General features: G+C 43.1%; 1 protein-coding gene across 1 annotated transcript in view; it reads right to left on the bottom strand.

The window, feature by feature from the left end:
• Positions 1-13184, bottom strand: part of CHID1 (chitinase domain containing 1) — a 780048-nt gene that overhangs the window by 14641 nt on the left and 752223 nt on the right. Inside the window, exon 13 of the mRNA XM_029582484.1 lies at positions 12789-12831. Within this exon, the coding sequence (XP_029438344.1) occupies positions 12789-12831 (43 nt within the window). The remainder of the gene's footprint in view (positions 1-12788; positions 12832-13184) is intronic.

The following is a 13184-nucleotide window of genomic DNA, read 5'->3' as shown; positions in this document are numbered from 1 at the left end:
CGGCACACTAAAACCCCCTAAAACCCACCCCCGACCCTTTAAATTAAATCCCCCACCCTCCCGAACCCCCCCCCAAATGACTTAAATAACCTGCGGGTCCAGCGGCGGTCCGGAACGGCAGCGGTCCGGAACGGGCTCCTGCTACTGAATCTTGTTGTCTTCGGCCGGCGCCATTTTCCAAAATGGCGCCGAAAAATGGCGGCGGCCATAGACGAACACGATTGGACGGCAGGAGGTCCTTCCGGACCCCCGCTGGACTTTTGGCAAGTCTTGTGGGGGTCAGGAGGCCCCCCCCAAGCTGGCCAAAAGTTCCTGGAGGTCCAGCGGGGGTCAGGGAGCGATTTCCCGCCGCGAATCGTTTTCGTACGGAAAATGGCGCCGGCAGGAGATCGACTGCAGGAGGTCGTTCAGCGAGGGTTCCGGCGCCTCGCTGAACGACCTCCTGCAGTCGATCTCCTGCCGGCGCCATTTTCCGTACGAAAACGATTCGCGGCGGGAAATCGCTCCCTGACCCCCGCTGGACCTCCAGGAACTTTTGGCCAGCTTGGGGGGGCCTCCTGACCCCCACAAGACTTGCCAAAAGTCCAGCGGGGGTCCGGAAGGACCTCCTGCCGTCCAATCGTGTTCGTCTATGGCCGCCGCCATTTTTCGGCGCCATTTTGGAAAATGGCGCCGGCTGAAGACAACAAGATTCAGTAGCAGGAGCCCGTTCCGGACCGCTGCCGTTCCGGACCGCCGCTGGACCCGCAGGTTATTTAAGTCATTTGGGGGGGGGGGTTCGGGAGGGTGGGGGATTTAATTTAAAGGGTCGGGGGTGGGTTTTAGGGGGTTTTAATGTGCCGGTTTTGCGATTTTACGTTTTTTCGATTTTTTACGATTTTTCACGATTTTTCACGATATTTTACCCCCCCAAACGGCAACAATACGATTCCCTCCCCCTCCCAGCCGAAATCGATCGTTAAGACGATCGAGGACACGATTCACATCTCTATTTGACAATGGCCGATACTGTGACCCTCTGCACAAATATCCTACAAGTTGCAACTCTCCAAACTATCACAGTTACTCTAGAACACACAGATTTATCAGAGGATCATAAATATTTCATTGTTAATATAGCCACAGTGGGACCAACAAAAATATTTTCACATTCAATTGAGTCACAATGGCCTTCTCAGTGGCAAACCTATATGTGCCCAAGTCTGAAGATAGACACATTTATGGTTGTTGGTTATTATGTATGTATTCTCTGTTCCTCGCTGAGAACGGAAGATCAGCGGGTTATAAATTATATTAATTAAATAATTAATTGATGACTCCATATACTGGCATGCATTAAGTTGTGGGTCAGATTCATTGACTCACCACAAAACGTCAGGTAAAAGACTCAATAAATAAATCATATACATATATGACAAGAGTCTACAAACTAAAAAAATCTAAAAAAGAAGAGCACACTTCTAGAGGAGGAAAAGACCTCAAAATTGAGCATAAACCACAATAGCTTGGATAGTACTCAGTACAGTCATACGTCTCAAAACCCTCTGGTTTTTTATTTTCATTTGACTTTTAATTCAACTTGTTTTTATCTTTTTGTAGATTCGTTGACAACATATTTTTCATTTGGTCACTTTCTGTTGATTTATCACACACATTTGGACTTGGTTAAATTCAGTTTATTATACAGTGTCATGTTTCCACAATTTCATTTTTGGATATTATGGTGTATACATTTAAGGGAACATTGCTGACCACCATATTCACTAAACCAACTGATAGAAATAATGTTCTCCATTTTTCCAGTTACCACTCTAACCATAGGGCAGTTTTTATGACCATGATGCTTATGCATGAGACCAGATGAATACAAGTTTCTAACTAAATGAATGGGAGACAGATTTTTTCAAAGAGGTTATCCCTAGGAGATTATAATATGCACCTTCAAGAGGGTGGAATTTGCACGCACAAGAGGTCAAAATTTAAGAGACAGATTAGTAACTACATCACTCCCCTGTCTCCACCTTACAGATTCTACTCAGTGGGTATTTTACAATGCTGTATGTGTTTTAATTATTTTGAAATCACATCTTTTTAACATCCTTTCCTGCCATTACAGTATGTAATTTGGGGTCAATCTACTTGTGATTCTTCTCATGTTATATAAGCAATTATTTGTCCCCATCAGAAAATTTCTATAGGACAAATTAAGCATTCCATCAAGATTCGAGTTATCTAGCATAAAAGCTATGGACCTGATTTTCAAAAGTATTTACATGCTTAAAACTGAGTTTTACACATGCAAATCCATTTTGCCCATGTAAATGGGCTTTTGAAAATTGTTAGAATGTATGTCATTGAACTGTCTATAGGATTTACTCGTGTAATTGCACTGTACGCACATAAATGGCTTTTGAAAATTGCTACCTAGTATGTTGCATTTACTTGACTAAATCCTTTAAAAATTCAGCTGTGTATCAGGACTAATAAGAAAGACGCACCTCTGCTGAAACATTAGATCAAGAAACAGCACACCTTGGATCAATTGAAATTTCTTGTGATACAGCATTTCAGTCTGCCACATGGCGGGAACATTACTACTGTGGCAGGAACAGGGGTTTTTGGAAAACCGATCATCCGCATGGATTAAACTTGGCAATAGAGTAGGAATTTATTTTTGTAATTGAGGCAATATTTTGCTTTTGCTTTTCAGTTTTAGTTTTTTTCTATTTCAGCAATACACTCACGATTCAGGTAGAAGCAGTATCTGTGTAGCAGTCCCTTTAATGAACATCTGATATAGGATTGTTTGGCAGCTATTTGAGAGGTGCGGGCAAGAGGCTATTACAAACTTTTTCCAGCATCTAAGGTTTGTCGGGTGCATTACTGGAAGTAAAACGCTGTCAGTGTTCAGGTATGTTGTGGAGGGTTTTTTTTTATTAAACACAATCTAATAGAAATATTTCACATAAGTTCTGGAAGGGTCTTACATTCATATTTTACAGAAGAACTTTTTTTTATACAAGGATGTAAGATATGACAACTGGTATATGTTAATTTATAAAATGTTGAGGAATCTCATTTATAAAGATGAAAGCGTACCGGTCATTTTCATTGGCTTTACACTTGGTTGAATTTTGTGTCATCTGGTTTTTCACATGGATGTGTTTTATCAGTGATGATTACATCTCAAAGTCAACTTATGCAGCAATGCTATAACATCCTATGCTCATTTGACAGCTATAATGATAGCATTATGAACTGGATTTTTCATCCAGTTTAGGAAGGATTTTATTAAAAGATTACATTATTATTAAATGATACATTTTTTAAAACTGATTTTTATATACATCTGGGATGGGTGAAGAAAGGTTGCAGGTAAGACAATAAATACATGTATACAAATTGTTCAAATGTGAACTGGTATGATGTCCCCACTAATACCGGTATATAAGAATTTCTAAATAAATAAATAAATAAATAAATAAATAAATTGGAAAAAAAGGGAAAATTGTAGCTGGCTAGAATTTAACCGGATAAGTTAGCGGCACTCCATGGGAGTAACTGATAGCTGGCTAACGCTGATATTTAGAGATAGCCAGATAACTTAGCCGGCCAAGTCTGCTCAGGACAAAGAGCTTTCCCAAAGTTAGCAGATAATGTTAAGATAGCTGCCTATTTTCAATAGCGTGGCTCCACTATTGAATATACCTCCAAAGTTAGCCGGCTACGTTTAACCGGCTAACTTAGGCCAGCTCTTCGACCCGAGCAGACTTAGCCGGCTATGGCCTGGATTTATCAAAATGCACTAAATATCGCATGCAATAGGAAAAGGGGCGTGTTTTATGATAATAGGCAGTTTATCGCAAAGTGCGCTATCTTAGCATAGGTATTAGCGCAAACTGCGAAACCTTTTCGCACTTTGTGATAAATGCAACCACTGGGAGGACAATTTTTAAAGAGAGAGAGAGAGCAGCCATAATGCCCTCATACTACCGTGTTTCCCCGATAGTAAGACACCCCTGATAGTAAAACGTAGTGGGAATTTTAGAGGGGTCGGCTAATGTAACACATCCCCCGAAAGTAAGACTTACCTGTCATTTCAAAAAAAAATTATTTTTAAATACCTGTCGGAGGGCCGCGTGGGTCCAGGCGGCTGGCGGCGGGAGCCGGGTGGTCACGTGTTAAATCTAGGCCGCGGGCGGGTGGGTGCTTGTTCCAGGCGGCGGCGGCAGCGGGGGGGGGGGGGGGGGGGGCGGGTGGACGCGCGTTAGTTCGAGACGGCCGGCGGGCGGCGGGTGGTCGCGTGTTAAATCTAGGCCGGGTCGCACAGGCGCGCATTCATTCACTGCCGGTGAATGAATGCGCGCCTGTGCGACCCCTGCGATTTGGCGCTGGGGGCTGCCGGTGGGGGCTGCCGGTGGGGGCTGCGGCAGTGAATGAATTCATTCATCCAGGCGGAGGAGCCGGCTGCTTTCGGCTGCCGCTGCCGGCTGCTTTCGGCTGCCGCTGCCGGCTGCTTTCGGCGCTCAAGGCAGTCACATGCTGTGACGTCACGGCATGTGACTGCCTTGAGCGCCGAAAGCAGCCGGCAGCGGCAGCCGAAAGCAGCCGGCTCCTCCGCCTGGATGAATGAATTCATTCACTGCCGCAGCCCCCACCGGCAGCCCCCACCGGCAGCCCCCAGCGCCGAATCGCTGGGGGCTGCGGGCTGTGGGCCTGTGCGCGCATTCATTCACTGCCGGTGGGGGCTGCCTCGGCAGCCCCCACCGGCAGTGAATGAATGCGCGCCTGTGCGACCCGGCCTAGATTTAACACGCGACCACCCGCCGCCCGCCGGCCGTCTCGAACTAACGCGCGTCCACCCGCCCCCCCCGCCGCCACCGCCGCCTGGAACAAGCGCCCACCCGCCTGCGGCCTAGATTTAACACGCGACCACCCGGCTCCCGCCGCCAGCCGCCTGGACCCACGCGGCCCTCCGACAGGTATTTAAAAATAATTTTTTTTTGAACACTCAGGTTTTTTTTCCAATATAAGACATACCCTGAAAGTAAGACATAGTGGGACTTTTGGGGGTAAAAAGAAAGTAAGACGCTGTCTTATATTCGGGGAAACACGGTAGGTAAGTATTTATACCTCTAAATAAGGCCCACTTAGTCACTTGAGGTAAGGTTTAGGTATTAGTGTAGGGGTTAGGGGCCACTTTGACATTCAAAGTGAGTTCTACGAACGTACGAGCAGAACAGTGCTCTCTTGTGAAAATTTGATGACCTTTGGAGTGAGGAAACTCACACAAAGATGAGATTTGTGCAATGTTCTCTCAACCTACCTTGATGGACTCTCTACCCCCTCTCCCTCTCCCCTGCCCCCCCCCCCCTTGGTTGTAGGAGGGCCCTGATAGCTAGGCTGGCTCTCCAGGAGCTAAAAACAGCATTTGCGAAACATCGCAAAGCGCGATAAAGCCCTATCACACGGCTTTACGCAAATGAAACAGGTGTAGTTAAAATATGCATTAAAGCCGTGCGATATGGCTTCGTAAATCATGAAGCCAGCCCACTTGGCCACAAAACCTGTCCCAAACTCCTTCCCTTTTTTTATTTGCATCGCACTATGCGTTATGGTGCTTTCGCATGCGTTAAAGGTGTTTTCGCATGCGTTAAAGGTGTTTTTTGCATGCATAAATTCCTTAACGCATGTGAAAACGCCATATAGCAGTTTGATAAATGACCCCCTAAGTTAACTGGGGGGGGGGAAGGTCTGCCTGGCCGCCAGACCACCAGGATAAGTTTTTTGAATTGGGGAGTGGGTGAGGGAGCTTGGATGGGGGGTGGGGAGATTACGGGGATGATGGGTGGGATCGTAAGGTTATGGGGGCATTTTTGAACATTAAAGGGCGGGGTCAGTAAGGGTATAGGCCATCACTATGCAATATTTTTTTCTTTTGGAGGCAAAGTTAGTTCGAAAGGCAGCAGAGGTTGGGGGTGGACAGGAGTCTATAAAGACCTCCAAAGTGTTTTTTGACTAATTGGGGGGGGGGGGGGTGTTTGGGCACCTTAGCCCTTTAATTTTCCCACAAGACCATCGGGGACCTGTGTTAGCATCCCAAAGTGCTCTCAAGAAAATATCTACTCCTCCCTCAAATGCGCAAAAATAACTGGGCTGACTTTTTTCTAAGTCATCTGCGTTATTTTATTAATATAGGATTTTCATTGCATAAGCTGCTTTGCATGCATTACGAAATGTTAGGCATTCAAATGCATGCAAAACAGCTTATTCCCATGGGGGGAGGAAATCTGCAGGTATATCATACGATATTGCAGCAAAATGACGATATCACGAGATAAACAGCATTTAACATGTGTTGCATGTTGTTTAACTCATGATTTCACCTTATCGCAGTTTAGTAAATCTAGGCATAAGAAAACAAAGACATGGCCAAGGAAAAATAGCAATCAACTGTATTTTGTAAGGTTTATATTGTTTACTTTCCTTCCTGTATGCAAGTGAGTGACTGTGATACGGAAAAGACACGAGGAGTAAAGAACAGATGGTGGTGACTCAAAGGTTGAGCCCCCAAGAGAATGCAAGCCAGATATATGTGAGATAGTTATTGTCATGCAGATGTGGTTTTTTTTGTTTTTGTTTTTTTTACTTGTGATACCTCTTACAATTCCCATTATATTTTGCCTCATCAGTCCTCGCCTTCAAAAAATTGAAGTTTAGACAACAAAGTAAAATTCCAGGTTTTATTCCTTAATTCACAAAGGTGGCTTAGATAAAACATTAATGTACTTTGTTATAATAAAGGCTGTTTGTTCAGTATTGTGTATTGCTTTATGTTTAAGTTGACAATGTATGATTTCCTTATGCAGGCAACCTATAAATAAAACTACTATAACAGATGTGATTGTTTCCCTATTCCCGGTTCAGTTAGCTTTGGAGGAAGTTTCATCAGAGGGAAAGAGAATCATAGCTAATGCAGACATGTTTGCATTAATAATCCCGTATTTCAGCTTGGCTCATGAAGGAAGCTTTTGGTGAAAGACATTTTAAACGTAAGGGAAATCTTACAAAAGTCAGATATTAGAATGATCGAGACTATGTACAGAAACACAAAACAAGAGACTGTAGATGTTGATAGATGGTAACTTTATACCAGTGTGCGGGCACATATGTACGCACGTTTGCCGGCTCGCGCCAAAGGACGCGGTCATTTTATAATATGCACGCGTATATGCATACATGGTATAAAATAGGCTGAATGCGCGTACATGTATGCACAATTTTATATGGACGCGTGCAAGCGTGCACAAATGCCACCTTTGTTGCATAAGTGGGAGAATTTTAATAGACATGTATGACATGTATGCTGATGCCATTACTAGTTTTCTCAGTTTGTTCCCAGTTAGCCCAGATAAAGGAATAGGACTTCAAACCTCCCTAGAGTATTAACCTCCCTTTCTTCTCCCTGTTAGCCCCAACCTTTAAAACCCTGCTGACTAGCCTAGTTTGTTTTTTTACTTCACGCCATCCATAGCAGTAGTAAAGGTACATGACAGGGTACCCTGGTGCACACCTATACGCGTAAAAACTTATGCGCACATTTCATGTTAAAGTCCCGGAATGCCTATGTCCTGCCCAAACCACATCCATGCCCCACCCCTTTTTGGGTTACTCGTGCACCTGGCAGGAGATGTGTGCGTACACGGGCTTGCTTTTAAAATCCGCTTGGCCCATACCAGCCTGACTAGTGCACATATCTCCAGGCGTTGGCCCGCGCAGGGTTTTTAAGATTCACATTTTAGCAGGTCAATACTTTTGAGGTCACACACTACCAGACTGCTATATGTTTATAAGAACTAAGACTACCAGACCATGAAAAAGATTCAGAGACAAGGTCTCAAAGATTAATTAAAAATGTATAGTCTCTCTCTTATCTCTGCAGATATGCTGAGCTGAAACATTTATTGCCTGCTTGCAGAAATTATTGAAACTCAAGGTTTGAAGCAAAACATAGCAAAAGTGAAATTTCGCACCATAGCCTTGCATTTATTTGTTTATTTATTTGTTCAACCTTATATACCGGCTTTCAAGTTCATTTCAAGGCGGTTTACATTGATTGAAATTGCAGTAGCAACCTTCAAGGACATATATACTAAAAACATATCATTAAACATAATACATAGCTAAAATACATTAAAACAAAAGCAAAAGGCTAGCTGGCTAAAAATACATTAAAACTAAGTCCTTTCTTTGTGTGAAAATAATATAAAGGTCTTGCTGCGTGTAATGTAAGCCAGAATGCTTATGTGAGTAAATCCTCCCATTGAATTCATTGGCAATAAAGCTGAGTCAAGATTCTACCATCTTGGGTCCTATCTGTTTTTCTTTTGGGCAATGAGGGAGGCCTAGCGATTCTACTCTGACAGACAGAATGGAACATCTATCTATAGTGTTGTGATTAACAGACCTTCGCAGGCAGGGGAAATGGGCAGAAATGAAATGGAGGATATTTACAGTGGTGTTGTGAATGAGGAGGTGCAAGTATTAGATGATTTCAATCTGTTGGATACTGAATGGGAAATCCCAGCTGAAGTGTCTTCTAGAAGCAGGGGGATCCTGGATTCTTTCCAAAGAGAACTGTTCCATCAACTGGTAATGGGAGGGAATAATACTGGACCCGATGCTTACCATAGGGAGAGTATTGATTTATTTCTTAGATTGTAAGCCCTCTGGGGATAGAGAAATACCTACAGTACCTGAATGTAAACCGATGTGATATCTCAGTTGAGATCGAATGTCGGTATATAAAAATAATAAATAAATAAATACATTTCATTTATATTCAGCCTTTCATGAATTTTCAAATCTGATTACATTCAGGTACTGTAGATATTTCCCTGTCCCTAGAGGGCTTGCAATCTGAGGGGGTGATTTACTAAGCCAAGATATTTATCGCAAGAGGGGCCAAATTCATGGGGGGCATCCCTGCTATATTTAGCCCCTCCCTGACAAACTATTATGGCAGTTATGCCGCATGATTTTTGATTGCAGGAGAAAAGCACGATCAAAAATCGCTTGATAAAATGGGGCCTACTCGCGTGATGGCGGCTCACCTCAGCCGGGGCTGCCATCGTATTTAAAGGTCCAAGGCCCTAAACTCTCCCATCCCCAAGTGACAAATTCCCTCTCTGGGAGTCTTTTGAGAGAACCTCCCATCCCTGTGCTGCCTGTGGAGATGGGTTGGGCTCCTCAAAAATTTAAATACAATTAAACTATGCAGTGATGCTCTGCCCCCATTCCTAAAGCTCTCCTTTTTAGAAGACCGAGAGGAATCTTGGACATAGTTCATGAGGTGTGGGAAGATGAAGCAAACCCTAGGCAGAACTCATGGACTAAACCAACCCCCCACTCCAAGCAACTTCCCCGACCTTCCAATAATACCCCCCCAGCAGCCCCCACTGCCTTCCCCCTACCTCCCTGGTTAATATATGAAACGATCCCCGATGTCCAATGGCTCCCCTGTCCCTCCCCCATCTCTCTGCCAGAATAAAAAAGATCCTAGTGGCCTGGGGGGGGGGGGGTGAGTTACCCTACCCCCCTCCCTGGTCCCTCTATCTCTCAGAAGGCACTTTGTTGTATAATGGGGGCCAATTGTGCTCCCTAGCCCTGGCTCGGTAAACACCATTTTCAAAAATGGCCTTGACCTGACTTTGCCCTTTCACGAGATAAAGTCAAAGTCAGGCTGACGCAATTTTAGAAAATGGAATTATCTGGGCCCAGAACTAGAGAATTGTTTTACAACTACAATCTTAATCAATTTTGCCAAAATCAGCAATGAAGAAATGGGATGGTAGTTTCCAAATACCTTTGGATCTAACAATGACTTTTCAATAAAGGCTGAACTAATGCACACGTTAAACTTTCAGGAAGATAACCTACTGTGAATGAGGGATTAATTATTTTTGTCAAAAATGGTGAGATATTCTCTTTAATAACGTTCAGCGCCACAGTCGGCAAGGGTTAAGAGGACACGAGTTATCATTCATAGCAGCTATAAGTCGAGTAACAACTGAAAGGGTAACAATTTTAAACTGCTCCCATTTATGACTGGAACATGAAGTCTCAATAGGTAATGGAAGGTTCTGAAACATGAGAAATATCTCTGATCTTGCTCTGGAAATAAGTAGCAAATGCTTCACCATTCGACAGAGCCAGTAAAGCCTGTGGATCAGAAGAACCATTAAAGTTCGACCAGATTAAATTTTCCACAGCTTGAAAAAATTCACATAATTAAAAGCTTGATTAATTTTCTCACTATAATAATCTCTCTTAGTGTTATTAATTGCAGTTTTGTAAGATTCCAAATATTGTTTATAATCATTGTGAGCAGATGAGGATTGAGATTTACGTCATCTATGCTCTAATGAATGCAGATGGCACCTCATCTTATGCAATGCTAATGGTTACCACAATACTGTTGCTATGATGCTTAGGTATAAACTTAAGAGATATAAGTTCATTTGCCATTTCTTGAAGAACAGTGTCCAAATGATTCACAGTAGACATAACATCAGAAAAATCTAAGGGCCAAATTTTAAAAGTATTGCTAGTGCTAAAAGGCACATATACGTGAGAATGTGGGTTGCATGTGAGGAACGTGGATTTTAAAAGCCGCTAATTATGCATGTATATGCATGTACGCAAGTTTTAAAAAATGGGGGGCTGGGCATTCTGGGGCTGGCTGTTTTGCACATTGATCCGTATTTTAAAACAGGAGGCTGCAATGTGTGGCAGCTTGTTAATCACATATATTTATTGCTGTTTCTGATGAGGAGTAAGTCTGCAGAATTGAGTTTTAGGCCTAACACGATATGGTAAGGGGTTTGAGTCAGTTGGAGAGAGCACAGAGGGGTCTGGATGACCTTGAAATTGACTGGGCAAACTGGTGGAATAATTGTAAAAGTTGGGAATGTTCTTTGCACGAGAACGTTTTAAAATCCGCTTATCTACGAGCTTTAAATTCAACAAAGTCTTAAGGAAGATACGCGAAGTACATTTGCTCAAGTAACCGCTTAAAATTAGGAGTATACTTACGTGCTCACCACTTATAGAATTCTTCTTTACCAAACTAACAATTAACAAACCCATCATCTTATTAGGAGACTTTAACATCCATATTGACACCATCCCCCACTCCCACACATGCAAATTAATTACAGATGCTCTCTCATCCCTAGGCCTCAGTCAAATCATCAATGGCCCAACTCACTGAGCTTATGCTTGCAGACTGGCTCCCCTGGCAACCTTGGAAGCACTGGAACCAGGTTGTGGGAGGCATACCTGGGAACCTTGAGTTGTGTTCACCTGAGATTGCTGTTGATTAGTAGGAGAGGGGTAGTAGGGAGGTAAGAGGAAGGAATAATGCTTATCATAGTATTATAGAAACAGAAATGTGACAACCTATCTTGTCTGCCTATCCACACAATTACTTTGCTTTATAATCTTTAGTACTCCCTCAGAGATCCCCTGTGCTAATCCCATGCTTTCTTGAATTCAGATACTCTCCTTTTCTCCGTCACTTCCATAGGGAAGCTGTTCCATTCATCTACTATCTTTTTTGTAAAACAAATATTTCCTTACTGTCATCCTATTAACTTTCTCTATTCCACTCCTCCCTGCTAATTCACACTATCACTATCCACCACCACCATTTTCTCTCCTTCAGGGTTGACCCCAGCATTCTTTTCCTTCCTTCCTCCATGACCCCTGCACTCTTCTTGCTCCCATCCTCCTATGTGTCACAGCTGACAAGCTTGTGCGCCCTTAACTTTACCCTGACCTGAGTCTCAAGTCCTGGAATCAGAGCTGCAGTTTCTCCCCACATGCTGCCTGCAGTGCATGTGCTCCAGGCTTTCTCCTCCCCTACCTGCAAGCTTACTGAAGGTTGGACTGGCTGGAGCAGTAAACAGTGAGGCCCTGAGCTCTTTAGTGCTTCCCAGAGACCTAGCAACCGATGCACGTTTCTTGTCTCTAGGGAAATCTGGAGGCTGCTACCGTGATCTGGGCTGAAGAGGTACAGTTTAAAGGTGCTGAAAGGGTGGGCGGCTTCGGGGGTTTGGGAGTGTAGCAGAGGGAAAGAGGGGGGCTCGGGAAGGCAAATTTTGGCTTGTTTTTGGCAGGATTGGAGAGTGGCTGGGGGAGAGGGGGGAAGCCAGCACCAGCTTTTTAAAAATGACAGAGGTTTTTGTTTTGGGGGGGGGGGGGGGGGGAGCTACAAGCGCAACCTTTAATTTTTAAACTGCTGCTTGACATTCAACCAGTGATATTCTTTTGAATATCGAGGTTAAATGTTTAAACCTAACCAGCGATATTCAAAAGATATCCAGTTAGGTTTAAAATTAGCTGGATATTTTTAATCGGGGATATTAAGCAGGACATTTATCTTGCTGAATATCCAGGATAACTTATCCAGTTAACTGTAACCAAGTAAGTTATATCTGTTGGAGGCTTTTCTGAATAGTGGCCACAGTGTTATGATGGCTGATAAATATATACAGTGCAGTTTGGAGGATAACTTGGGTACTATCTCATAATTATTATTAAAAATTACTTATATTTCACATATCCAAATCAATTGTTCTATGCAGATTACAAAATATTACACACATAATCATATTCCACAATATATAAATGAAAACAAAATCCTAACACAAATGCATAATGTATTGGAATGATTTTGATGCCCTTCCTTCAGTGTGATTGCATCTTACAGAAGGCGGATAACTTACCTTTAATGTTGGATAGAAAACTGCATGTTTTCCTCCTTTATTTCTGCAAAGCAGAAAAATAACAAGGAAAAGTGTGAACATATCATGATACTTTGTTTTCTAGTACAGAATTTTACAAGTGGTTATAACAATGTTTGTTATATGAATTCCTGAGCAATAAGCAGAGCTGGACTTTTTTTTTTTTTTTTTTAGAAAAGCACCAATTAAAAGTAGCCAGAAGGAATATTTATACCTTTTGAAGCAATTTACTTTGTGTGATCCGGGTTTCAAAAGGGTTGTCTCCCTGCTTCCCTGAGCTTATGCTACCAGGGACTATAAACCGACAGACAGTCCACCTGGCTCTTCAACTGGTGTTTCAGTAAACTGAGCTTGGGGTGCTCAGCTTCTAACCAGTGG

Source organism: Rhinatrema bivittatum, chromosome 17, assembly GCF_901001135.1.
Source record: "Rhinatrema bivittatum chromosome 17, aRhiBiv1.1, whole genome shotgun sequence".
Taxonomy (NCBI): Eukaryota; Metazoa; Chordata; class Amphibia; order Gymnophiona; family Rhinatrematidae; genus Rhinatrema; species Rhinatrema bivittatum.
This window is presented reverse-complemented; position numbering and strand designations above follow the sequence as displayed.